Source organism: Pan troglodytes, chromosome 21 (assembly GCF_028858775.2).
Source record: "Pan troglodytes isolate AG18354 chromosome 21, NHGRI_mPanTro3-v2.0_pri, whole genome shotgun sequence".
In the NCBI taxonomy this organism is placed as follows: domain Eukaryota; kingdom Metazoa; phylum Chordata; class Mammalia; order Primates; family Hominidae; genus Pan; species Pan troglodytes.
In genome coordinates this window covers 45,128,658-45,156,489 of record NC_072419.2, presented here as the reverse complement: position 1 = coordinate 45,156,489, position 27,832 = coordinate 45,128,658, and the positions used below count along the sequence as shown (strand labels likewise).

Here is a 27,832-nt window from a genome sequence, read left to right as displayed (position 1 = left end):
CTGAAATTTTTTTCTTTTTTTCCTTTCTTCTCTCCCCAGCTCTTCAGTAAAAAATAAAAACAATAATAATGATAAAAATTTTTAGAAAAGATTGTATACTTTGCACCAGCAAGCCCATTTCACAGATTTTCTCTCTCATTAGTGCAAAGCCTGAAAGTCATCATTGGGCAAGCAGGACACTGTGGCCAGTACTTCTATTGGCATGCTCTGTAGCTGGCAAAAAGAATGAAGGAATTCTCCACGAGCTGGCATGGAAAGATGTCCAAGATATATATATATATAATCTAGTTTTCTAACATATATATTTATATATAACATACATATATAAATATATATAAAACATACATATATATAACATATATGTACACATAACATATATATGTATGTTATATGTATATATGTATTTATATATAACATACATATATAACATATACATATATAACACATATATGTTATATATATATATATGGTAATATGTGATAAGGCAAAGAACACTTTCCATAGTAAGTTTCCATTTATGAGTGTGTATTTCTTCTCTTTCTCCTTTTAGAGTCAGGGCCTCACTATGTTGCACAGGCTGGTCTTGAACTCCTGGTCTCAAATGATTCTCCCACCTCAGCCTCCCAAAGCACTGGGATTACAGGCATGAACCACCGAGTCCAACCTTTTTTTTTTTTTTAATGGCTCCTTCTGAACTATGCAGGCAGACTGATGCCATGTCATGGAGAGACCGTTTCTTGGTGGTCCTAGTCAGTGCTTCTCAAACTTTGATGTGTATGTGAGTTGCCTAGGGATATTGTTAAAATCCATATTCTGATTCAATAGGTCTGGGTTGGGGCCTGCAATTTGGCACTTCTAAGAATTTCCTGCTGATGCTTAGAGTGGCAAAGATCTGAGACACTGATCCCATCTTGGATGCACATTGGCATCATCTAGACAGTTAAAAAAAACAGGTACAGGCCGAGCGTGGTGGCTCACGCTTATAATCCCAGCACTTTGGGAGGCTATGGTGGACGGATCACTTGAGGTCAGGAGTTCGAGACCGGCCTGGCCAACATGGTGAAACCTTGTGTCTACTAAAAGAAAAACACAAAAATTAGACAGGCGCAGTGATGCCTGCCTCTAATCCTAGCTACTCAGGAGGCTGAGGCAGGATAATTGTTTGAACCAGGAGGCAGAGGTTGCAGTGAGCCAAGATTGCACAACTGCACTCCAGCCTGGGCAACAAAGTGAGACTCCGTCTCAAAAAAAACCATATAGAACACCAATCTGAAAGCATCACATATTATATAATTCCACGTATATAACATTTTGGAAAAGCAAGACTTATGAAAACAGTAGAAGATCAGTGATTGCTAGAGTTTGGGGAGGAAGCATAAGTAGAATACCAGGGCTGTTTAGTGGGACAGCCCTGGTCTCTTTCACCAGTTGTTCACAATCTCAACCGTCTAATATAACCACCTAAACCAAGTGGCGAGAGCATTCTGTGTGACACTATCATGATGGACACATGACATTATGCATTTGTCAAAACCCACAGGAGTTACGACACAAAGAGCAAACCCGATGTAAACTATGGGCTTTAGTTCATAATAATGTATCAATATTGGCTCATCAGTGATAACATATGTACCACACTAATGCGAGTTGTTAATAACAGGGGAAACCAGGGTGGAGGGGGGTGTATATGGGAAATATCTGTACTTTCCACTCATTTTTCTAGAGTTCTAAAACTGCTCGGAAAAAAAAATCTATTAGTTTAAAAAGAAAAAAATCCCTGCTGGGTGCAGTGGCTCATGCCTGTAATCCCAGCACTTTGGTAGGCTGCGGTGGGAGGATGGCTCCAGCCTAAGAGTTGGAGACCAGCCTGGGCAACATAGTGAGACCTCATCACTACACAAATATTTAAAAATTAGCTGGGCATGGTGGTGCATGCCTGTGGCTCAGCTACATGGGAGGCTGGGCAGGAGGATCACTTGAGCCCAGGAGGGTGAGGCTGCAGTGAGCCATGTTTGTACCATTGCAGTCTAACCTGAGTGACCCTGTCAGAATGAGACCCTATCTCAACAAAAGAAAACAAAACCCACCTATATCCATCTCCAGTGTCAGAAATCAGAGCATTGAAGGAAGAGGAATTAACTCCAGCCTGAAGGATGTGGGTTAGACGAAAGAGGTTTTCTCATGATGCAGGGAACTTCTAAATGTACTTATCTGCCTAATGCTTAATGAGGTACAAATTATGGGCTGAGTTCTATACAAATAAGAACACAATTGACCCTAGAACACCCTTTGTGGTAGGCACCATCATCTTGGCAATGTTGAACTGAGATACTGGGCAACAGGAAGGTTAAACAAAACCCCCACCTTTTGTGTTCTGGGGAGTGGCTGACTGCACAGAATCACGCTTCCCCATAGGATTTCCAGAACGCTCAGACGACCCCTCCTTTTCCTAGGACAACCCAAACACAGTCCCCCAAATTCTCATTCTTTTTCTCTGAAATGATTAGCTAAACTGTCAATTTATCAACCGAAATTAAATGCTTGCTAAATGATTTTTTTTTTTTTTGAGATAGAGTCTCACTCTGTTGCCCAGGCTGGAGTGCAGTGGTGCAATCTTGGCTCACTGCAACCTCTGCCTCCCAGGTTCAAGTGATTCTCCTGCCTCAGCCTCCCAAGTAGCTGGCATTACAGGCACCTGCCACCACGCCTGGCTATTTTTAGTAGAGACAGGGTTTCGCCATGTTGGCCAGGCTGGTCTCAAACTCCTGACCTCAGATGATCCGCCTGCCTGGGCCTCTCAAAGTGCTGGGATTACAGGCGTGAGCCACTGCGCCCAGCGGTAAATGATTTAACCAAATTTTAGTTAAGCTGCTCCCCTCCCCACAGGATCCTGGACTTTGACTCACCCTGAGGGTAAACAAGCACTGCAATGCAGAAAAACTCTCCTGAAGACCCTTCTGGAAATGGGCTGACCACCGGACACACATTCCTGGTCAACTGTCCAATTACACCACCTGCTCGTCCCACCCCCAACCCTCAGTCCTTGCAGCCTCTGTCTTCCTCCCTAGGAAACGAACTCCTTTCTCCTTGACCTCCAAGATCTTGCCAATTCTGTGGTCGACGCATTCTACTTACTGCTGCAATCACTTCAAAAACAGTCTCTCTTTAGCTTTAAAAAACAACGACATGGCCAGGCATGGTGGCTCACGCCTGTAATCCCAGCACTTTGGGAGGTCGAGGCGGGTGGATCACAAGGTCAAGGGATTGAGACCATCCTGGCCAGCATGGTGAAACCCCGTCTCTACTAAAAATACAAAAATTAGCTGGGCATGGTGGCATGCGCCTGTAGTTCCAGCTACTCAGGAGGCTAAGGCAGGAAAATCACTTGAACCTGGGAGGCGGAGGTTGCAGTGAGCCAGGATTGAGCCACTGCACTCCAGGCTGGCAACAGAGCAAGATTCCATCTAAAAAAAAAAAAAAAAAAACACCAATGACAAACATATACAATGCTGAGGTCCCAACTCCTGAGATTCTGATTTAGTTTGTCTGTACTGCTACTTAAACATCAGATTAAAAAACAAGGGGCACAGTGGCTCATGCCTGTAATCCCAGCACTCTGGGAGGCGAAGGCAGGTGGATCACTTAAGGTCAGGAGTTCGAGACCAGCCTGGCCAACATGGGGAAACCCCATCTCTACCAAAAAACACAAAAATTAGCCGGGCATGGTGGCGGGTGCCTGTAGTCCCAGCTAATCAGGAGGCTGAGGTGGGAGAATTGCTTGAATCTGGGAGGTAGAGGCTATAGTGAACCAAGATTGTGCCACTGCACTCCAGTCTAGCCTGGGCAACAGAATGAGACCTTGTCTCAGAGGAAAAAAACAAAAACAAAAACAAAAAACAGTGAACCAAAGTCAGCCCTGAAGGCTAACAGGGCACAGCCTTGGAAGAAATGTGATTTGGGGGTCAGGCTGAACAAATTATTCCTCAAATAAGTGGTTCTGAAATTCTTGTGTGCAGCAGTATCGCCACATCTGGGGTGGGTCCTGAGAATCTACATTTATTTATTTTTATTTTTTTTTAGAGACCAGGCCTCACTCTGTCACCCAGGCTGGAGTTCAGTGGTGCTATCATAGCTCACTGCAGCGTTGAATTCCTCGACTCAAGCAATCCTCCTGCCTCAGCCTCACAAGACCTAAGACTACAGGTACACACCACCACACCCACCTAATTGGCTTTTTTTTTTTTTTTTTTTTTTGGTGGGGGGTAGAGATACGGTCTTGCCATGTTGTCCAGTAACTCCTAGGCTCAGAAGATCCTCCCACCTCAGCCTCCCTCAGTTTTGGGATTACAGGATTTGTGAGCCACTGTGCCCAGCCAAAGTCTGCATTTCTAACAAGTTCCCAGGTGATGCTGATGTTGCTGGTCCAGGGACCATGCTTTGAGAATTCCCACCTTAACATGGTGAAACCCCATCTCTACTAAAACACAAAAATTAGCTGGGCATGGTGGCAGGTGCCTGTAATCTCAGCTACTCAGGAGGCTGAGACAGGAGAATCACTTGAACCCGGGAGGCGGAGATTGCAGTGAGCCGAGATGGCGCCATTGCACCCCAGACTGGGCAACAAGAGCGGAACTCTGTACCAAAAAAAAGAAAAAAAGAAAAAAAACTGACTATACCAAGGGTTGGCAAGAAACACTCTGCCATGGGAAAGCAGACAGGTACAAGGCACCTTGGAAAACTGCTTGGTAGTATCCACTAAAGCTAAACATATGCCTACCCGTGACTCCCACTGCTTTCCTGGGTGTATTCCCAACACAAAATAGTGCTTATGTCCACCAAAAGACATGTACAAAAATGTTTATAGGAGCTTTATTCACAGGAGCCAGAAACAAGCAACCCAAATGTCCACCAAAAGGAGAATGGAGGCCAGGAGCAGTGGCTGACCCCTGTAATACCAACACTTTGGGAGGCCAAGGAGGGTGGATCGTTTGAGGTCAGGAATTCAAGACCAGCCTGGCCAATATGGCGAAACCCCATCTCTACTAAAAATAGAAAAATTAGCCGGGCGTGGTGGCATGCACCTGTAATCCCAGCTACTCAGGAGGCTGAGGCAGGAGAATCGCTTGAACCTGGGAGGCAGAGGTTGTAGTGAGCCAAGAGCATGCCACTGCACTCTAGCTTGGGTGACAAAGTGAGACTCTGTCTCAATTTAAAAAAAAAAAAAAAAGGAGCATGGATATGTAAATTTTAATATTCAAACAATCGAATTCTAGAAAGCAATAAAAAAGAATGAGGTGGCCAGGCGTGGTGGCTCACGCCTGTAATCCCGGCACTTTGGGAGACTGAGGCAGGCAGATCACGAGGTCAGGAGATCTAGACCATCCTGGCTAACACGGTGAAACCCCGTCTCTACTGAAAATATAAAAAATTAGCTGGGCGTGATGGTGGGCACCTATAGTCCCAGCTACTAGGGAGGCTGAGGCAGGAGAATGGCATGAACCCGGGAGATGGAGGTTGCAGTGAGCCGAGATCGTGCCAATGCACTCCAGCCTGGGGGACAGAGCAAGACTCCATCTCAAAAAAAAAAAAGAAAAAGAAAAAAAAAACAAGAATGAGGCCAGGTACAGTGGCTCGCTCCTATAATCCCAGCACTTTGGGAGACTGAGGCAAGAGGATCATTTGAGCCCAGGAGTTTGAGACCAGCCTGGGCAACATAGCAAGATTCCATCTCTAAAAAATTTTGTTTTGTTTTGTTTTGTTTTGAGACGGAGTCTCGCTCTGTCCCCAGGCTGGAGTGCAGTGGCTCGATCTTGGCTTACTGCAACCTCCACCTCCCGGGTTCAAGTGATTTTCCTGCCTCAGCCTCCTGAGTAGCTGGGACTACAGACGTGCGCCACCATGCCCAGCTAATTTTTGTATTTTTAGTAGAGATGGGGTTTCACCATGTGGCTAGGATGGTCTCGATCTCTTCACCTTGTGATCCACCCACCTCGGCCTCCCAAAGTGCTGGGATTACAGGCATGAGCCACGGCACCCGGCCAAAAATTTTTTTTAATTAGCCAGGCATGGTGGTGCATGCCTATAGTCCCAGCTACCCAAGAGGCTGAGGTGGGAGGATCGCTTGATCCCAAGAGGTCAAGGCTGCAGTGAGCTAGGATCACACCACTGCACTCCAGCCCAGGCAACAGAGTGAACTCCTGTCTCGAAAAAAAAAAAAAAAAAAAAAAAACTACTGCTATATGCCACAACGTGGGTGACTCTCACAGATGTAAAAAAAGCCAGACACGAAAGAAACTACAGGGTCATTCATATGCATATACAAAATTAATCTTTAGAACTCAAAGTTAAATAGTGACTACATTTGGAGCGGGGGAAAGGACGAAGAGAGAACATGGATGATGAAAATGCTCTATGAATTCATCTGAGTGTGTACATTTGTAAAAGGTTGTTGAAAATCTCATTTAAGATTTGTCTACTTGGCCAGGCATGGTGGCTCACACCTGTAAGCCCAGCACTTTGGGAGGTCCAAGTGGGTAAGGATTGCTTGAGGTCAGAACTTCAACACCAGCCTGGCCAACATGGTGAAACCCCATCTCTACTAAAAATACAAAAATCCACCAGGAGTCGTGGCGGGTACTAGTAATCCCAACTACTCGGGAGGCTGAGGCAAGAGAATCGCTTGAACCCGGGAGCACAGGTTGCAGTGAGCTGAAATCACATCACTGCACTCCAGCCTGGGTAACAGAGCGAGGCTCCATATCATAAAAAAATAAAAAAATAAAAAAAGATTTGTCTGCTTTACCATACTTAAGTTACACCACAATCACAAAGGAAAAATAAATAAAGCACAGCTGGGAGACATCTGAAATGTGATTTGATATTGATCTACATCTCTTTTCTCACCAATCCTCAGACTAAGGGGCCAGGCAGAACAAAGCTTCCCTACGTGCCCTCTCCATCACCAGCTGGTGGCTTTGATGTGGCCGCCCCTTGGGCAGGCACCTTCACACCTCCTGGTGAGACAGGCAGTAGGTGACCCCACTGTTCATGCTGGGAAGCAGGGTCCCTCTGAGACACGTGGGCATGCTCGGTAGCTAATCAATTTCATCCCACCAAGGCTAAACTCTCTAGGCATGTTTTCATCTGTTCATGGTGTGGTGGAAGAACGAAAATGGCAGACCACTTCTGGTACAGTTAACTTCTCCCTCGTCCTCAGCAATTCCACTCCAGCCCCAAACTTGTTCACTCCACTCAGCAAGAAAGCAGCCATGCTGAGTGAGTGTGTTGGTTCTGGGTTAAGTAGTGTCCCTCAAAAATTCATGTCTACCTGGAATCTCTGAATGTGACTTTATCTAGAAATAGGTATTTGCAGGTGTAATAAATTAAATTAAGATTAGGTCATACTGGATTGGCATGGGCTCCAATCCAATGACTGGTGTCCTTATAAGAGGAAAAACAGGCTAGGTACAGTGGCTCGAACCTGTAATCTCAGCACTTTGGGAAGCCAAGGTGGGAGGATTGCTTGAGGCTAAGTTTGAGGCCAGCCTGGGCAACACAGCAAGACCTCATCTCTACAAGAAATTTGAAAATTAGCCAGTCGTGATGGCCCCCGCCTATAATCCCAGCTACTTGGGAGGCTGAGGTGGGAGGATCGCTTAAGCCCATGAGTTGGAGTCTTCAGTGATCTATAATCATGCCACTGCACTCCAGCCTGAGTGACAGAGCAAGACCCTGTCTCAAAAAAAACCAATAAAATAAAAATAAAAAAAGAAAACAGACACACACATACGAAGAAAAAGGTCATGTGGAGATAGAAGCAGAGACTAGAATCATTGCTAGCAAGAGCCAAAGAACGCCTGAGCCACCAGAAGCTCGCAGAGGCGTGGAACAGAATCCCCTTGAGAGCCCCCAGAGGGAACCAATGCTGGTGTTACCTCAATTTTAGACTTCTGGCCTTCAGAACTGAGAGAGAATAAATTTCCACCATGTTAAGCCATCCAGTTTGTGATAATTTCTTAAAGCAGCCATCAGAAATGAAAGCAGCTTAAAGCTTAAAGGACCATTGGCTGCTACAGGAGCAGGCTTCTCAGAGGTCCTACTAGGATCCTACTCCATTTTTCAAAAAACATGTTCTGATAAACACAATTCTCAATATCTTGTTATATTTCCTGAAAAAGAAGTTGTAGCACCCTCAGCTCCTGGGTGACTGCCCTACTGAAGCTCTCTCCTTGGAAGTCCACTGCTAGGTGTGCTGGAGCACAGCTAGGCGCATAGTGGACACTCACCCCCTGTCAATTAGGAGACCTACCTGTGTGCCAAAGCACCCAGCTCAGCCTCTAACACACTCCCCGATCACCTTAACTACAGCAGCCACCACCATCAGACTGAATCTGCTGGTTTAACTACAGTAGCCATCATCATCAGACTGGATATGCTAGTTTAAGGGCAGTGCCTGGCTACTTCCCTCTGAAGGCTCTCAGTTGAAGAGGCAAGGCCAGGCTGGGCCCTGTTCTCCTCCCATTGCAGTGGCTGACACTAGGGCAGGGCGTGAGGCCACTCACAGGGTCCTTATTCTCTTGGTCTGTCCTGGTCTCCCTGATGTCCCCGTTGTAGGTGGAGGTCCGCTGATCCTCAGCTGCACTCCGCTGCCACAGGATGGCCTCTCCCTCATACTCCTTCCTATACAGGTTGGTCCTGTCCGACAGGCTGGCTCGCCGCACCACCTTCCTGAGAGGACAAAGTGGGTCCTAGAGGCTGCACCCAGGCGCCACAGGCAGGAGCACACACAGGGACCCCTGGCTGCCCTGCCCCGGACTCACCCACGGCTGCCTGCGCTGGAGGTCCTCCGGCTCAAGGATGACTTGTGCCTCAGCTGTGACTTCATGATCACATCATGCTTGTGTTTTAGCTCCAGCAGCAGGACCTTGAACTCTTCCTCCTCGCACAGGTCTGAAGGGGCAGAGGAGTCTGTTGTGGGGGACGGGGCCAGGACCTGTGGCGCAAGAGGGTGCTCCAGACCAGAGGAGCTGCCACCCCAACCCACTGAAAACTCCAAGCATCTTTCAGGGCATGCAGGGAGGCAAGAAAACAATGCCAGCCAAAGTTCCTGGGCTACAACCCAAACCTTAGAGGATTATAAGAATGGGAAACCCAGGTTCTGGGCACAGTCACAATTCCTAAGCTTCCCAGCTATGACCGAGGGATTCATGTTGCTCTTTGATAGTTTCCAAGAAGAGTCCTCAAGTCTTCACTGATATGAGAAGTAGTGAGGGAAACAAGCAGGTACCCCACATAGCCCAAGCAATAAATTATGCAAAGATGCTAAGAAAGCTACATACTCCCATCTATTCTACCTAACCCCTTCATCCATCTATCTACCTATTGCTGACTGAGCCATCTATTCATAGATTCATCCTTTACCCACTCATCCACTTATTTTTCTGTCTATCCATCCATCCATCCATCCATCCATCCATCCACCCACCCACCCACCCATCCATTCAACCAGACCTCATAATATCTACCCATCTACCACCTCATCCATCCATTCATCCATTTATCCATCTATCCATTAATCTGTCCATCCGTCCATTCATCTACCATCCATTAATTAATCCATCTATCTATCTACACACCAATCCATCAATCTATACAACCATATATTTATCTATTTCTCCCTCTACCCATCAAAACATTGATAACTGCCTATTTGTGCACACCAGCTGTTGTGCTGGACTTACCTATTGGCATTTCATCCATGGATGTCCTTGCACTGAGACTAGCTCCATGGGACACCAATAGCTCTGCCATCTGCATCTGAAACACAGGAAGAAGCTCATCTGTCCCCCTGCCCAGAGCTCAGAAAGCCTAGGAGGTGGAGAGAGTGCCCAAGGCCTCTTAGGATGTGACCCAAAGAATGGTGGGACAAAGTTGATTTCCAGGGAAGGCCTGCAAACTAGAGCCATGGGGGGAATCCAGACAGATGCAATGAGCTTAGCACCTCCTCCACATGCCTGGGCCACACCAAGAAGAAGGAGAAGAAAGAGTTGGCTGTAACTCTAGAGCTGGCAGGTATCTAAGGAGGGACTAGGTGTAAGTGACAATCAGAGTTTCGTATCTGGAAACAAATGGAGAAACTACTAGGAGCAAAAATGCTGGTAATTTTCTTATTTGGCAAATTTGATTACCATCCTATTAGAACACAACTTGTCAGCCGGGCATGGTGGCATCCCAGCACTTTGGGAGGCCGAGGCAGGCAGATCACCTGAGATCAGGAGTTTGAGACCAGCCTGACCAACATGGTGAAACCCTGTCTCTACTAAAAATACAAAAAATTAGCTGGGCATGGTGGCACATGCCTGTAATCCCAGCTACTCAGGAGGCTGAGGCAGGAGAATTGCTTGAACCCAGGAGACGGAGGTTGCAGTGAGATGAGATAAGATTGCACCACTGCACTCCAGCCTGGGTGACAGATCAAGACTCCATCTCAAAAAAAAAACAAACAAAAAAAAACACAACTTGCTTTGTCCAATGTTTTTTGCAAACTCCCTAGGCCTTTTCATATCCCACATATGAGCTATATTCAAAACCTTAAGCCTTAAAGTCTTATGTTCTTTGAAAACAACTGCCAGCCCAAAAAACTTGGTGTCAGCAGGTTAGCCCTGTGCCAGCCTCCCCCACAGCCCTGTGGGTGAGAACTACCTGTCCCCAGAAGGCAGCTGCATGCAGGGGCTCCCAGCCATCCCAGTCCTTCACATCCACACGCACTCCATGGTCCAGGAGGAGCTCAGCTGCCCGCAGGTATCCATTGGCTCCAGCTATGTGCAGCTGGAGGAGAGGAAAGAAGTGAGCATTCCCCAGGGGATCAGCCCCACATTGATGGTAGGCTAGCTCTCACCTTCACCCAAGTCCCACAGCATCCTTGGGGCCAGTAGAATGGAATAGAATGAAATGGAAATACCAGTCACATTGCAGAGGATTATTAAGTCTGAAATATGGACTTAAAAGGAAAGGTAGAGAGCTGAATTCTTCTCCCCTGTGGTTGGTCTTAGCAACCATGTGGTTAAAGCAACAGCATTTACTGAGCCCCTACTGTGCACTGAGCCCTGAAGAAGGGGTCTCTGAGGTTCAATATGGTGATTTTTAAATATGTCTACAAATTATTTGACACATCTTCCTTTAAAAGATGGAGCCTGACTGTTCTCACCTTGAATGTGGGCCAGACTGAGTGACTCACTTTTAACAAATAGGATATTGTGAATATCCTATTTGTGATTTCTGAGGCTAGGGCATAAAAGGCATTGCTGCTTCTACTTTATGTTGTCTTGGATCAATTATTCTAGAAGAAGGTAGCCACTATGTTGTGAGGATCCTCAAGAAGCCTCAAGGAGAGGTCCTAAGGAGGTGAGAAACTGAGGCTTCCTGCCAACAGCCAGCACTAACTTGCCAGCCATGTGTGTGAACTGACTTGGAAGTGGATCCTCCAGTACCAGTCAAGCCTTCAGATGAGACTGCAGCCCCAGTAGTCTCAACAATATTGCAACATCTTGGTTGCAATATCATGAGAGCCACCAAGCCAGAGCCACCCAGTTAAGCTGTTCCTAACTCTCTGACCCAAAGAAGCCATGTGAGACAATAAATATTTATTATTGTTTTAAGATGCTACATTGTGGGGTAGTTTGTTATGCAGCAATAGGTAATACATCCAATAAGGGACTGTGATCCCATTCAAGGCCTTCAGTCATGGCCACTGCCTGGCAGACCTCAGTTGTCATGATTGTTCAATTTGCCCCCAAAATACATAAATAGCTTAGCCCATAATGAACACTCGGTAAGGGATTCACATTCTTAGAGAGTCCTAAATGATGACCATGAGAATGAATGAAGGAGAGAGAAGGAAATAAGGCAAAAAGACATCAACTGCCCAGCCAAGATGAGAGATAGAAGTGAAAGTCCAAGGCGGCCAGCAGAAGACTAGCTGGGAGGAAGCCAGAGAACCTCGGGGGCCTGAGGTCTTGGGCTGGAGAGTCAGTGGGACAAAGAAGGCATGACCTCAGGAAGTGATCCTTCTGAACACAGCCCTGATGGTCAGATGCCACCTCATCCTGGGAGAAGGTTGCTTGAAGCTTTTTTTTTTTTCCAACTTGAAAAAGCAAGGGTATGATGTGAAAATTAGTATAATTATCTGATTTATAAATGTCTGATGCTTGTCAGTTGTAGAGAATGACACCTGCTGGCCAGTCCGACATTACAAACCTCACTACTTGGCTGGAAATAAAAAGGTATGAGTGGAATAGTGGCATTGTTAGTAAAAATAATGGTCATTGCTAACATCTATTGAGAATTTGCAGACTGTGCTAAGCACTTTCACACAGAATCTCATTTAATGCTCCCAGCAACACTGTGAGGAAGACACTATGATCTCCAGTTTACTGGGAAGACCTGAGACCTAGTAAAGGCCCAGCCCATGGGGGTGGGGCCACCCTGAGACCGGCCCCAGCCCAGGTAGAGAAGATCCCTGTGTCTAGAGGACCCAGTGACAGCCCCAGTGGAGCTGCAATGAGGGTGGGTAGTGCCCTAGTGCAGCCTGGCCTTGACTTCAGACAGAAATAGTCAGTCTTCCTACCTGACTCCATTCTTGAGTGCTAGGCTGAGCAGGTGATCCAAGCAGGGACCCAAGTAATAGAAATGGGCACAAAACAGATGTGAGAGCTCAGGAAGCAGGTGGGAGAAGCCCACTTATCACACCTGGGCTGCCAGGTCAGGCCTGAGGGGCAGTGAGGATATCTGGTACTGCTGAGCCCTATCTAGTGAGCTCCAGATCCCGAGACTGCTGAGTGCTTACGACCAGCGTGGAACCTAAGCCTGGGACAGGGCACCCACCCCCCAGTCAGGGGGGTAGGCTGCCATAGCCATGCTCTGAATTTTGATTTACAGGTTGCAGAAGCAGACCTCCCCAATATTAGGCTGCAGTGTGCTCTGAGAGCCTATGAGGAGTGGCCAGGGAGGTTTTCCTAAGTCACTGACACTTGAGCTGCAAGGATGAGTGGAGTTAACCAGGCGGATTTGAGAGAGAAGAAGGTCCCATTGTTCTCTGTCTCCAGGGTCTAGTAAAGTATGTGGCACAGAGGAGGTGCTCATAACTGTGTGTTGACTGGATGGATGGATGGACAGACGGATGGATGGAATGATGGATGGATGGATGGATGGATGGATGGATGGATGGATGGATGGTTGGATGGACCAATGGATGAATGGATGACTGGGAGTGGTGGGCAGACTCTGAAGTCAGGGAACCCAAAGGAGAGGCTGTTGCAATAATATCAGGGGAGCTGATGAGGCAAGGCAGTGGGGTGCTAGGGTAGGAGAGGTGACACTAGGGCAGGGGAATGGACAGTGCAAAGCAAGAAAGCATGAGTGAGTGGGTGAATGGTGACACCAGTCCTTAATGGAGGACATCATTAGAGGAGAGGGAAATAAGGAGCTCAAGATGGACACAAGAAGCCTGGGGTGAAGGAATATCTTGGAGACAGAGCAATTGGTGAACAGGTGGGAGCCAGGTCTCCCACCCAGGCTCCTAACTCCAAGCCCCACTTGAGAGTGGCTGGATTCTTTTTTGTTTGTTTGTTTATTAAAGACAAAGTCTTTCTGTCACCCAGGCTAGAGTGCATTGGTGCAATCACAACTCAAACTCAAACTCCCAGGCTCAAGTGATCCTCCCACCTCAGCCTCCCAGGTAGCTGGGACTACAGGTGTGAGCCACCAAGCCCAGCCCAGAGAGAGGCCAGGTTCTCAAAGAGGCTGAGCCCTGCTCTGCTGACCCTCCCTATCCAGGGGCAATCCTGGCCCAAAAGGATTCTTGCGGAGGTCCAAGGTCACAGACAGGCCCCAAGGGTACAGGGTTGGTCCCCACCAGGTGCTGGCCCACTTCGGACCTAGCTGGTCTTGGTTTTGGTACTGGCCCATCTCCTCACCAGTGTGGCACCCTGGGCATCTATCCAGTCCAGGTCCTGGCCCGCTGCGATCATGCAGTGGATGTCCGCAATCATCTGCTGCTCAGGAGCCGCCCGCATCTCGTTGATTTTCTCTTGGGTGATGCCTGCAGTGGGAAAGAGGGGATTTATTTAGCACCCTCAGGCCTACGACCCCAGAGGGCGGGGGAAGGCAGATGAGGGAGGCATGGCTCTTGTTCCCTAGGATATGCCAGTCAAGCGGGCATGCAGACATGCCCATAGATCATTGTCTTCAGGCCTGATGAGACACCATGCATTGGCCCACAGAGCAAGGGCATTCCTGCCTGGCACCCACTAGGCAATGGATTCATATCGGTCACTTTGCATATGCTGTTCTTCTACCTGAAAGTCCTTACCATCCACCTACACACCTCCAACTGCTCAGATGGCTGCCTCTGTCTTATTCTTTAGTCCTCGACTGGATCATCTCCCAAGCTGGCCTCCGCTGACCGCCCTATCTGACCAGGGTCTCTGTTAGTTTCCTTCATCTTAACCATGGTTGTGTCTGTAGCACCTGGCACAACACTCAATCAATTTTAGTTGCAGAAGGACTGAATGAATGAATATATTACTTTCAAGTGGAGAGCTGAGTCAATTGAGGTAGGGGCCCAGAGAGACATTGTATAGCCCGAATCCCATTCCTGTCTTAAAAGTGTGTTACTGACAGCTACAAACAGTATTTAAGGAGAGGATGACATGCTCCGTAAAAAGATCCATTAGACCAAGCACTGCTCGATCGAATTCAGGAGAGGTCTACAAAAGGAGGAAATAAAATCACACGTTTCTTTTGACTAAGCTTTAAACGAAATTGAGTATTCCCTACCATTAGAATGTAAGCAAAACCCACAGTAGTGTTAGCAGTGCCTGTAACTTTGTTACCAACAGATACTATAGCTATCTTCATATCCTGTTATCTTACTGCTTAATGAATTAATGAAGTTTCTATCTAACACATTGAAAAATGTTTTGGTACTTATGCTTTAATATAATTGGCTTCCTTTATAATCCTATACTTCTATAACTGCATTTAAAAACATTATTCTGGCTGGGCGCGGGGGCTTACGCCTGTAATCCCAGAAATTTGGGAGGCTGAGGCAGGCAGATCACCTGAGGTCAGGAGTTCGAGACCAGCCTGGCCAACATGGTGAAATCCTGTCTCTACTAAAAATACAAAAATTAGCTGGGCATGATGGGGCATGCCTGTAATCCCAGCTACTTGGGAGGCCGAAGCAGGAGAATCACTTGAACCTGGGAGGCAGAGGTTGCAGTGAGCCGAGATTGTGCCATTGCACTCTAGCCTGGGGGACATAGCAAGACTCCATCTCAAAAAAATAAAAACATTATTCTGAGAAGGGGTCCACAGAGTCACCAGATTGGCACAAAAATGGTTAAGAACCTCTGCAGGAGATGAATAGGAAGATCTGGGTGCAAGGAACAAGACATTCAATCACGGTTACTGCGGCTCTGTGGGGTACACAAGGGCAGGGCCAGGGCAGGACTGCAGCTGCAGCCGAGGATCTGGGGTGTGACATATTTCCAAGGAGGTAGCGCTTCAGAGGTCTATCTGTGGGGTGCTGGGGCACGCAGGTCTCTCATTGCTGCATCTGTTTCCTCTCTGAACCTCATTTGTGAGTTGAGAACAGCCCACATCTTGTTTATCTGGGCCCCTGGCAACCAGCGTGGTGCCTGGCACAGAGCAGGCACCCTCCGGTATTCTTGACTTTATTATTGTCCCACATAGGAATATATCTTTACGGTGAACATTTATTGAATCAAATTGTCACAGCTGATGAAGATGAGACAAGGCCAGCTGCGGCCACCTGCGTGTGTGGGTGACACGAATGAGATCAATACCTCCCTTCTGCGCAGCATGTTTTCCAGGGTCCTCTCATGTCCTGCTCTTGATAATCACACAGATAAGGATATGAATGGGGACCCATCCTATTCACTGAGCACAGCGCACGAGGCAGGCCGATGCATAGCTAATCTGTTCGCCTGCATTGATTTAAGGGACACTCTCTGCAACTCTGTGCTGTGCTCACTTCATAGCAGGCTGCCCTCCCTTACCCTGGTATGCCATGCAGGTCTCGATGACATCCAGGGTGGGTTCATCCTCGCAGAGGTCATATGGCATGTTCCCATCCGAGTTGACAGCAAGCAAGTCGGCCCCACTGCAGAGAAAGAGGCAGGGTGAGGGCCAAGTAGGTGTGGCTAGGGTTGGTCTAGCTGCCTCTGCCCTCTGGCCTCTCGCCTGCAATCCTACTGTACAACCCAGCACTCAAAACCCCACCAAGGTGTACCCCAGCAAGACGATGCTTAGATCTGCCTGACACACAGCCCAAGAGCACGACGGCTTCAGGATCCCAGGGTCCCAGGTGGGAAGAGACCAAAGTCCCAGGACAGCTATCCCAGAAGACCTCCCTAAGCCTTTCACTCTGTTGAACCAGCAGGCAGGGACTTAGGGACAGATATAAAAGTCCTCCTGGTGACAATAACAAAAATCACATTAATGGCAGCAACACCACTTACCAGGCACTTGCTTAGAGCCAAACCTGATCTAAGCCCCTTTTGCAGGCATCCTTTTATTTAACCCTCATAATAGCTCAGGTTAATACTGTTGGCCCCATCTCATGCAAGGGGAAACAAAGACTCAGACATGACCGGGCACAGTGGCTCAAGCCTGTAATCCCAGCATTTTGGGAGGGCGAGGCGGGCGGATTACCTGAGGTCAGGAGTTCGAGACCAGCCTAGCCGACATAGAAACCCTGTCTCTACTAAAAATACAAAAATTAGCGGGGCGTGGTGTGGGAGCCTATAATCCCAGCTATTCGGGAGGCTGAGGCATGAGAATTGCTTGAAACTGGGAGGCAGAGGTTGCAGTGAGCCAAGATCACGCCACTGCACTCCAGCCTGGGTGATAGAGCAAGACTAGAGCAAGTCTAAAAAAAAAAAAAAAGACTCAGACAGGTTCGGTCACTTGTCCAAGGTCACACAGCTTGGATACACTAGAGTCCAGACTCAAAACCAGGTCTCTCATATTAGTTCTTTTTACTTCTCCATGTTCTATTTCATTTTTTGCCCATATGCAGAAACATCCTCAGTTATATTCCACCTCCTCCAAGTCCCTACTCAAAAGGCTGATAGGACAGAGGTAGAAGAACGGAGACCTGGGACTCCTTGGAAGAATTTACCCTTTGGGCCAGTGGTTCCTAAGAATGGCCCTGGATGCCCTGTGGCAGAATTACCTGGGGACCATGGGAATAAAACGCAGCATCTTGGGTGGGCTTCACTCCAGCCCTCCTGAAAGAGTCCTTGGGGGAGGGCATGGGAATCTGTTTTAAACCCATGCCCCAGGTGATTGTAATACCGATCAGCTTTGGGACCCACTGACCCAGGCTGGCACCACTTTCCTTGTCCTCTTAGCACCACCACTGATCAGGCTGTGGCCATCTGATGCTCCTAGCAGAATTAGCCATACTCAGGTTCCCATCAGAGACATAGGCACAGGCCACCATCCAGTCCTTTGGCCTAACAGCCCTCCACTGTGACTTCTCTGAGCTTTCGTACACCCCAGAGCAAGTTTATCCAGCTCTCTGAGCTGGGGCAGCAGTACTGTCATATCCATCCCCCCGGGAACCAACGATGGGCTCCTGCTGCTCTGCCAAGACCAGTGCAAAAGGTTACCTGCCCTGGGCCACTCTCTCTGACTCCCTGCCCTCAGATGATCAGCCCCCTGGTCTGGCTCTGTCTCAGCTCTGGTACTTAAAACCCCTGGCTTTCTTCCTGGCTCCCCAGGACTTCTGCATCTCTGTGTGCCCAGTGCCCAGCTCTGGGTGATACCAATTATTATTTAGGTTGGTGCAAAAGTAATTGTGGTTCTTGCCATTACTTTTAAGAATCACAATGATTTTTGTTGTTGTTGTTGTTGTTGTTTTGAAACAAGGTCTTGCTCCATCACCCAGGCTGGTGTGCAGTGGCTCAAACTCAGCTCACTGCAACCTCCGCCTCCCAGGTTCAAGCAATTCTCCTGCCTCAGCCTCCTGAGTAGCTGGGATTACAGGCATGCACCACCACGCCCAGCTAATTTTTGTATTTTTAGTAGAGACAGGGTCTCACTATGTTGGCCAGACTGGTCTCGAACTCCTGACCTCAAGTGGTCCACCCATTTTGGCCTCCCAAAGTGCTGGGATTACAGGTGTCAGCCACCTGTAATCTCCAATGATGTTTTTTGCAGACTAGAATAGCTTACTCTAAAATTCATAGGGAATCTCAAGGAACCTGAATAGCCAACACAACCCTGAAAAAGAAGAACAAAGCTGGCGGATTCACACTTCCTGATTTCAAAACGAACTCCAAAACTCTAGCATCAAAACAGTGTGGGGCTGGCATAAAGACAAACATATAGACCAATAAAATAGAATAGAGTCCAGAAACAAACCCTCACATACACGGTTAAATGATTTTAGACAGGGTACCAAGGCCATTCAATGGAGAAAAGACCAACCATCTTTCCAACAGATAGTGTAGGAAAATTGGATATCCGCATGCAAAAGAATGAAGTTAGATCCTTACCCAATACCATATATAAGATTTAATTCAAACTGGACCCATGACCTAAATGAAAGACCTAAAACTATAAAACTCTTAGGAGAAAACATAGAACAAAACCTCCATGACAGTGGATTTGGCAGTGATTTCAAAGACATCCTATAGAATGGGAGAAAATAGTACATCTATCTGATAAGGGATTCATCTCCAGAATACATAGAGAAATCCTAAAATTCAATGACAAAAACCCAACCCAGTTCAAACATGGACAAAGGACTTGAATAGACATTTCTCCAAAGAAGATATACAGATGGACAACGGGCACATGAAAAGATGCTCAACGTCACTCATCACTAGAAAAATGCAAATCAAAACCACAGTGAGAGACCACCTCACACCTACTAGTATGGCTACTAACAAAAAAGAAAAAGCAGAAAATAACAAGTGTTGATGAGGAAGTGGAGAAACTAGAATCCTTGTGTACTGTTGGTGGGAATGTAACATGTTGTGGAAAACAGTATAGCAGGTCCTTAAAAAATTTAAAATAGCATTACCATACAATCCAGCAACTCCACTTCTGGGTGTATAACCAAAGGAATTGGAAGCAGGATTTCAAGAGATATTTGTACACTCATGTTCATCACAGCATGATTCACAATAGCTAAAACATGGAGGCAACCCAAGTGTCCATCAATGAATGGATGCATAAGTGAAACGTGGTATAGACATACAATGGAGTACATTCAGCCTTAAAAAGGAAGGAAACTCTGACACATACTACAACATAGATGAACCTTGAGGACATCATGCTAAGTGAAATATGCCAGTCAAAAAAAGACAAATACTGTATGAATCCACTTCTTGTTTTTTTAAGATGGTGTCTCACTCTGTCGCCCAGGCTGGATTGCAGTGGTACAATCTTGGCTCACTGCAACCTCAGTCTCCTGGGTTCAAGCGATTCTCCTGCCTCCACCTCCTGAGTAGCTGGGATTACAGGTGTGAGCCACCACACCCAGCTGAATCCACTTTTCATTTATTTATTTATTTATTTATTTGAGGTGGAGTTTTGCTCTTGTTGCCCAGGCTGGAGTGCAATGGCATGATCTCAGCTCATCGCAAACTCCGCCTCCTGGGTTCAAGCGATTCTCCTGCCTCAGCCTCCCAAGTAGCTGAGATTACAGGCATGCACCACCATGCCCGGCTAATTTTGTATTTGTAGTAGAGATGGGACTTCACCATGTTGGTCAGGCTGGTCTCGAACTCCCGACCTCAGGTGATCCACTTGCCTCAGCCTCCCAAAGTGCTGAGATTACAGGCATGAGCTACCACGCCTGGCCTTTCCGAATCCACTTCTATAAAGTGCTTACAGTAGTCAAATTCATAGAGACAGAAAGTAGAATGGTGGTCGCCAGGAGCCAGGGGTAGGCAGGGAATGGGAATTACTGAATTACTGTTTGATGGGTACAGAGTTTCAGTTTTGCGAGATGAAAGTCATTCTGAAGATGGAGAGTGGTAATGGCTGCACAACAATATGAATGATCTTAATACCACTAACCTGCACACTTAAAATGGGTAAGATGGTATTTTATGTTATATGTGTTTTATCACTATAAAAAACTGGGGGGAAAGGGAGAATGAAAGGAGAAGAGAGAAAATAAAAAGAGACTGGAAAATATAGAGAGAGACCAAGAGTGAAGGAGAGACAGAGATAGAAGAAGAAAAGAACAGGCACACAGAGATGGGGAGAGTAAAGGGGAACTGAGGGGAGGAGAGGGTGAGATGTAGAAGCAGAGAGAGAGAGAGATGAAGAGAGGATGTGGGGAGAAAGAAAGTGACAAGCACCAAGAGAGACGGAGAAAGAGTGACAGAGAGAGAGAAAAAAAAGAGAAGAGAGAGGAAGGAAGAAAAGCAGGAAAGGAGGGAAGGAGGAAGGGAAGAAAGAAGGGAGGAAGGGAAGAAAGAAGAAAGGAAGGGAGGGAGAGAGGGAGGGAGGCAGGTAGGGAAAAGAAATGGAGGGAGAGAGGGAGGGAAGAAAGAAGGAAGGGAGGGAAGAAAGAAGAAAGGAAGGGAGGAAGGGAAGAAAGAAGGAAAGGAGGGAGGAAGGGAAGAAAGAAGGAAGGGAGGAAGGGAGAAAAGAAAGAAGGAAGAGAGGAAAGAAAGAAGGAAGGGGGGAAGTGAGGGAAGAAAAAAGAAAGGGAGGGAGGGAAGAAAGAAGGAAGGAGGGAGGGAGGGAAGAAAGAAGGAAGGAGGGAGGGAGGGGAGAAAGAAGGAAGGAGGGAGGGAAGAAAGAAGGAAGGAGGGAGGGAGGGGAGAAAGAAGGAAGGAGGGAGGGAGGGAAGAAAGAAGGAAGGGAGGAAGGGAGGGAAGAAAGAAGGAAGGAGGAAGGGAGGGAAGAAAGAAGGAAGGAGGGAGGGAGGGAAGAAAGAAGGAAGGAGGAAGGGAAGGGAGAAAGAAGGAAGGAGGGAGGGAGGGAAGAAGGAAGGAAGGAGGGAGGGGGGGAGAAAGAAGGAAGGAGGGAGGGAGGGAAGAAGGAAGGAAGGAGGGAGGGAGGGGAGAAAGAAGGAAGGAGGGAGGGAAGAAGGAAGGAGGGAGGGAAGAAGGAAGGAAGGAGGGAGGGAGGGGAGAAAGAAGGAAGGAGGGAGGGAGGAGAGAAAGAAGGAAGGAGGGAGGGAAGAAAGAAGGAAGGAGGGAGGGGAGAAAGAAGGAAGGAGGGAGGGAGGGGAGAAAGAAGGAGGGAGGGAGGGAGGGAAGAAAGAAGGAAGCAGGGAGGGAGGGAAGAAGGAAGGAGGGAGGGAGGGGAGAAAGAAGGAAGGAGGGAGGGAGGGAAGAAAGGAAGCAGGGAGGGAGGGAAGAAGGAAGGAGGAAGGGAGGGGAGAAAGAAGGAAGTTGGAAAAAGACAAGAGGTGGAGGAGGCTGCTCTGGGGCAGGGAGGGGCACGTACTACTGAACGAGGATCTTCACCAGGTTGATGTGGCCGCAGGTGGCTGCAGCATGGAGAGGTGTCCACAGCTCGTTGTCCTTGGCGTTCACATTGGCACCATGGGAGAGGAGCAGCTTCACAATTTCCTCAAAGTTGTCGATGCAGCACTGGGAGAGACACACAGGCAGAGTCAGCTCCAGGCAGGTCACTGGGCCCTGGGCCCTGGTCAGGACACACCAGGTTCCCCGCAAGAGGCCATGAGGAAGACTGTGGAAGGCCTGTTTGAATCCAGCTCCATGATGTTCACACTGTAAGCATTGCCCTCGACCTTGAGCAAGCCACTTAACCTCTCTGGGCCTCAGTCTCCTTGTGAGTAAAAATGAAGTTAATAATATATAAGATAAAAATATACAGATAAAAAACACTCTGTCAGCTATAAAGTGCTTTGCAAGTATCAGTGAAATGGGACAAAATTTTGAATGAGGTTTTAAAACCTATTTTTAAATCCCAGAAGGCTTTCTCCAAAGAAAATTGTATGGAGAACTCTCACTTAGACGACCAGTAAATTCAAACAGGATTGCTTGGGTTGAGGCAGGGGTGTGTGTGTTGGGAGGGTGTCCCCTTTCCTGGCAGTGGCCTCCAAAGCAGTTTCAAGATCATAGCTTGAAACCTCTGACTTAGGAACCTCTGACCAGGTAGCTCAGATCTTGGGGAAGCCTTCAGGTAACCAAGACTCCCCCTGAAATAATCCAGCTCCACGTGAGCATTCTAGGGGTCCTGATAGTCCCTGCGAGGAGACAGCCATGTTTGTGTTCCTGCCTATATGCTGCAGTGATTGCACGTGGGGCAGCCCCAGTAAGGGGGAAGGGCCAGCAGCCTGCAGCCTCCTAGAGAGAACACAGGCTCCAACACAGGTGGCCCCCAGGCTCCAGGGACAGGGAGGAAAAGATCCCAAGGAGACAGAGGAGCGTCAAGCTAGGCACCAGGATGGGAAAGGCCGGGAGAGAGGAGAAAGACAGGCAGCCACTTTACAGACTGCGGGATGAAACTCTTCCCTAGAGGTGACCTCTGCGAAAGCCAGCAGGGGACACAGCAGGGCTCACAGGCTCAGCCCTGCCCACCCAGATAAGGGCTTGGGGCTCGGTCCTCAGTGCAATGGGAGACACTGAGTTACACTACGAAGGGGAGCATGATCAGAATTGCTTTTAAAAACAACTGCTCCTCTGATTACACGTGGAGAACAGATGGTGTGTGTGCGCGTGCACGCCCACACACATGTGTGCACGTTGGGAGGGGACAGTGAGGAGCTGTGTTGAAGCCACCCAGTTAAGAGATGATGGTGGCCTGGCCTCCAGAAACGACCACAGGGATAGAGAGAAGAGTCCAGATGCCAACAGAAGGAGCAGGAGCAGCTGTGGAAGCCCACGGCCCCAGGTGGCTGTGGGCGTGGGTGTAGGCGTGGGATGGGGCGGCACCACAGCCCCACCCCTATCCCCAGGGAAGCCAGGGCTCAGCGCCAGGACATGTGGGAAAGGAGCAGCCGTTTGCACAGATGGCGCCAGAGACCCAGGTTCTTTCTGCGCCAGCCGGTCTTTGCGGGGCGGGGGTGCGGGGGTGCGGGGGGACGGTGGCCAGGTCTGAGGACATCTCTCCGGACAGGCAGGGAAAGGTGTGACCCTGTAAGCGAGTGGGTGCTGCCTCAGACGGGCGGGAGAACCACGCAGCAGCACGGCGCGGCCGGCAGAGGGCGCCAAAGGCAACGAAGCGAGGCTGCGGTGGAAGGTGAGCATCTCCAGGCCTTCACTAGGAGATGCCGCTGAGGAGCCCCTGGGGTCAGGGGCAAGAGGGCCAGAAATCCAACCCCTAGAGACCGCAGGAAACATAGGGGGTGGAGTGGAAGCCTCTGGTTGAAGGGCGAGGGGACTGTGTGCCCAGATGGCAGAGTCTTGTGAGACAGATGTCCAGGGGCTGGACCAGTCTACACCTGGGAGACCCGGCCTGAGTAACGGCTGCGTTGGCGGCTGGGTGCAGGGGCGCACATGGAGTGGGTGGTAGCTGGTGGAGTGGGTGGGCCTCCTCCTCTGCTGCGGCCGAGGTGGGAAATGGCACCTGGCAGTCAGCCGCCTCCTCCCGCCTCCTCCCACCTCCTCCCACTTCTTCCCTTCCCAGCTTCAATCTATCACCAGGTATGACTTGCACATCTCCTAAATCGCTGTCCCCACCCTCTGCCCTGGATGAAGTTTCATCATCTTTCCCTACCTCCCTGTCATTCCCCTTCCTAACACCCTCGACCAGAGAGAGCTTCTTCATTAATCTAATCATGTTGCTCTCCGTTTACAAACCTCTGAGGGCCCCCTGTTGCCAAGAGAAGAAAATCCACACTCCTTTTGCAGGCATGGGAAGCTCTTCTTAATGTGCCCCCATCTCCTTTGTTGCACTGGAGCAACAGTGACAATAGCAGTGATAACAATAGCAACAGCCCCGGCAACAACAGTAATAGCGTGTCACATCACATTGTCAATAACAATGTCTAATGCTTTTTGAGGACTTACAAGAGTCAAGCAGCTTGCTAAGCTTTGGCCATGCATTGCCTCATTTAATCTTCAAAACAAGCCTATGAGGGTTGCTCTTTTTACAGACGGGGAAATGGCCCCTTTTATAGATGGGGAAACTGGCTCAAGGAAGCCTGGTGGTACAAGGTCACATGGAGTAAGATAAATTGAAATCCAAGCAGTCTGACTCCAAAGGCCCTGTTCTCAACTCTCTCGGTCTCACCACCTGCACCTCTCCCTGAGGCTCCCTGCTCTCTAACTGTGCCACACAGAACCCTCCAGACTCCAAACTTGAAATGCTGAGCCCCTTTCTCAAGGCTTTGCACATGCTATTCCCTCGGCTTTGAATGTTCTGCCTTATTCTTTTCTAGCTAGCAAGCTCCTACTCATCCTTCAAGACCCAGCTCAGATATCTCTTCCTCTTAGAAGTCTTTCTCAGTTCCCCTTTGAGTTGAGTCATCGGTTCCCAGTTTTAAGCTGCCACTGAGCCCCTGCCTATCTCCGTGCAAGGGCTGACCACACTGCATTACCTCTATTATTATTTATGTGCCTGTGGCCACAGCACACTCTGAACTCTGAGAGCAGGGACTCTGCCTAACTTACTTCTGGGACCCTGTTCCCAGAAGACAGCTGGCATGGAGTGGGTACACAATAGGTATTTGTTGAAAAAATAAATGGAAGCCCACAGGCTAATGAGGGTGGATGTCTCCCTGAAAGGCCCCAACATGGGACCCAAGGCACGTGTGGTGGTTGGGGTGAGGTGTGGGTTTCAGCTGGTCAGCCAGGAGCTTCATGCAGCTAAACTTGGAGCCTGGCGAGTTCCCGCCTCCCTGACCATGCATCCCCAGGGGCCCAGGAACCCACAGGAGAAACTGGTCCTGAGAAAGCAATGTGACCAACAAGGAAGAAGTTGAGGCACTATGTGAGGTGGCGGGAACCCCAAGCTAAAAAAAGGGCGCCACTTGAGAGTTCATTGCAGCAGGGATGGCAACTCAACAGGGGACCTGGGGCTCAGAGAATTGCAGCTGTGGTGTCCACAGAGCAGTTAAGACTGCCTTGTTTCAAATCCTGACTTAAACACTCAATCACTGCTTGACCTTGGACAAGGAGATTTCACCTCCCCAAGCTGCACGGTATAATACGACAGCCACTGTTTCTTTAAATCCAGTAAAATTAAATAAACTTCAAAATCCATTTCCTCAGTCACATCAGCCACATTTCGAGTGCTGTAGATCCGCGTGTGGCTGGTGGCTATTGTACTGTGCACTGCAGGAACACAGAACATTTCCATCATTGTAGAAAGTTCTATTGAAAAGGCTGCCTCAGTTTCCTGAGCCATGAAACGGGGATGATAATATTTCTTTTTTTTTTTTTGAGACAGAGTCTCACTCTGTCACCCAGGCTGGAGGGCAGTGGCATGATCTCGGCTCACTACAACCTCTGTCTCCCGGGTTCAAGCAAATCTCCCTACCTCAGCCTCCCTAGTAGCTGGGATTAGAGACACTCACCACCAAATTCCAGCTAATTTTTGTATTTTTAGTAAAGACAGGGTTTTGCCATGTTGGTCAGGCTGGTCTTGAACTCCTGACTTCAGGTGATCCGCCTGCCTTGGCCTCCCAAAGAGCCGGGATTACAGGTGTGAGCCACCACGCCTGGCCTGGGGATGATAATATTTCTGAAGTTTGTTGTAAGGATAAAAATGAAATATATAACTGAAGTAATTTGCAGGGAAGTGGTCACATGATACATTTTAATAACTTTTAATAAATAATAATATTTATCCAGTATCGAGTGCTGCTTAAAGGAGTTTTACATGTGTTCATTTAATCCTCACAACCACCCAATGAGATGGGTACTTGTTATTCCTCTTTTAGAGATGAGGAAACTGAGGCACAGAGAGCTTAAGTAACTTCCCCACAGTCACATAGCTAGTAGGTGACAGCTCCGGGCCACAAGCCTGACTCTCAGTCCTGACATCCTCACCTTTCTGGCACGCAGTAGGCGGTAGCCCACACATTTGATCCTCATGCCCATGGCTGGTGGGTGCTGCCCAGCCTTGGGAATTGGCATTTGGGTCTCCATTTCAGGGCAAGCTACAGCAGCCACCCGCTCTCTGCTCCCTAGTGGAGTCCCAGGCCCTCTAGGGTTCATGGAGCTGGGAGTCTGGGAGTTTCCAATGGCAGATGGAGTGGGGGTACTGAGGCAGCTGCCTGAGAGATGCCTGAGGCCCTGTGAGAGAGAAGCCAAGAGGACACACAGGGACCTGCCCCTGGGGCTTATGGGCAGGGCGTGGCCATTCTCTGTGCATCCCACCCCTGCCCTTGTACCGAGGTGGAGAGGCCCTCACCAGCCCAGGGTTCTGGTTGCCTGGCCTCTCACTCAAGTCCATCTGCTTAGAAACTCGGGCACAGGGAGGCTTTGGTGTGTTCATGCATTAATTCAACATGCACATATTGAGCACCTACTGTATGCCAGCATGGGGAAAGATGCTAGGACACACTCATAAGCAAGAGGCATGGGCTGTGCCCTCGGGCAGCTCAGCGTCTGAGTAGGGGAGAAGTCAACATCAAGTGATGACATCAATGGCTAAAATGACTAATTACAAAGGAAGAGGGCCTTCAGAAGACAAAGGGTATGTCTATCACAGCACAGCTCCCAGGCTCTTGCTGTGGACAGCAGCTAATGGGTGAAAGCACCAAGTGCTGTGGGAAGTGTGGTGGGGAGGAGCCCATTGGGTACAAGGACCTGAGAAGTTGGGTGGCTGGAGCCCAGAGAGCCAGGAGGCTTAGAAGATTGGTCATGAGCCCAGCCTCATGCGGCCTTGTGCACTGTGGCAGAGTTTGTTCTTTATCCCCAGTTTATGGGAAGACACCAGAGAACTTTGAGTAACAGGAAGAGATTTTTGGCTTAAGCATCCCCATGGCTGCCGCGTGGACAGAGAATTATGGCAGAGCCAGACTGAATGCTGGGGACCAGTTACGAGGCTGTAGCAGCATCCACGTGAAAGGTGACAGCCAGAGAAGCCATCCCCAGCAGGGAGGGCTGGACCCATCGCTCTGCCTTGGAAAGGACATGTCATGATAGCACATGGCTCAAGACCATAAATCAAGACCATGTGACCTTAGGCAGGTCACATAAGTCCCGCCAACTGCCTCTGTCGCCAGGGTGGATGGGATGTCCTGATAAGTGTGAATGTGCTTCGTACACTGTCAAGCTCCAAACACACTTGCTTTCATGGGCAGGAGGGATGCAGTGAACAAAAGCTCCCTGTCCTTAGAGCCTGCATGTGCAGTCGCGTCTGCGGGCGCACACAGGGCTCTGTGGGATGGCAGTAACAGACACGCGTGTCTCCAAAGTAGACAAGAGCCTTTCAGACGGGCCAGCTGCAGCTCCTCCTCCCTCCCTCATTCCCTCCTCCCTGAGGGTTCTGAGCAGGAAAGTGCCGAGAAACAGGGTACCTGTCCAGGTGAGGGGCAGGGAGCCCTGGAGCCCCAACGAGCCCGGCCTTACCTGGTGTAGGGCTGTGAGTCCGTCCTCATTGCACAAATCAGGGCTGACCTTATTCTTCAGGAAGTAGCGTACTGCAATAGGAGGGTACAGGAGTGAGCTTCCCGTTGCACACTGGGTGTGCAGGCATGCAGGGGCCCGGGTAAGACCCGCTGTCCCCCAGGCCTATAAAGAATGTAGTAACAACTCCCCATTTTACAGATGAGACAACTGAGGCCCAGAATTTCCAAGAGGTAGATGCCACTGCCTATCTTATTATGGATAACAATAACAAGAACTAACAATTATTTAGC

General features: G+C 48.7%; 1 protein-coding gene across 2 annotated transcripts in view; it reads right to left on the bottom strand.

Moving 5' to 3' along the window:
* PPP1R16B (protein phosphatase 1 regulatory subunit 16B) overlaps positions 1–27,832 on the bottom strand; it is a 118,178-nt gene that overhangs the window by 6,311 nt on the left and 84,035 nt on the right. Inside the window, exons 3-10 of one of the 2 annotated variants that reach the window (XM_016937910.4) lie at positions 27,543–27,613; positions 21,502–21,647; positions 16,080–16,183; positions 13,974–14,098; positions 10,702–10,827; positions 9,741–9,816; positions 8,820–8,949; positions 8,562–8,727 (exon numbers count right to left, since the gene is read on the bottom strand). In XM_016937910.4, coding sequence (XP_016793399.1) covers positions 8,562–8,727; positions 8,820–8,949; positions 9,741–9,816; positions 10,702–10,827; positions 13,974–14,098; positions 16,080–16,183; positions 21,502–21,647; positions 27,543–27,613 — 944 coding nt within the window. Of the gene's footprint in view, positions 1–8,561; positions 8,728–8,819; positions 8,950–9,740; positions 9,817–10,701; positions 10,828–13,973; positions 14,099–16,079; positions 16,184–21,501; positions 21,847–27,542; positions 27,614–27,832 lie in introns of both variants that reach the window. The other variant, XM_063802505.1, reaches the window with a different exon arrangement.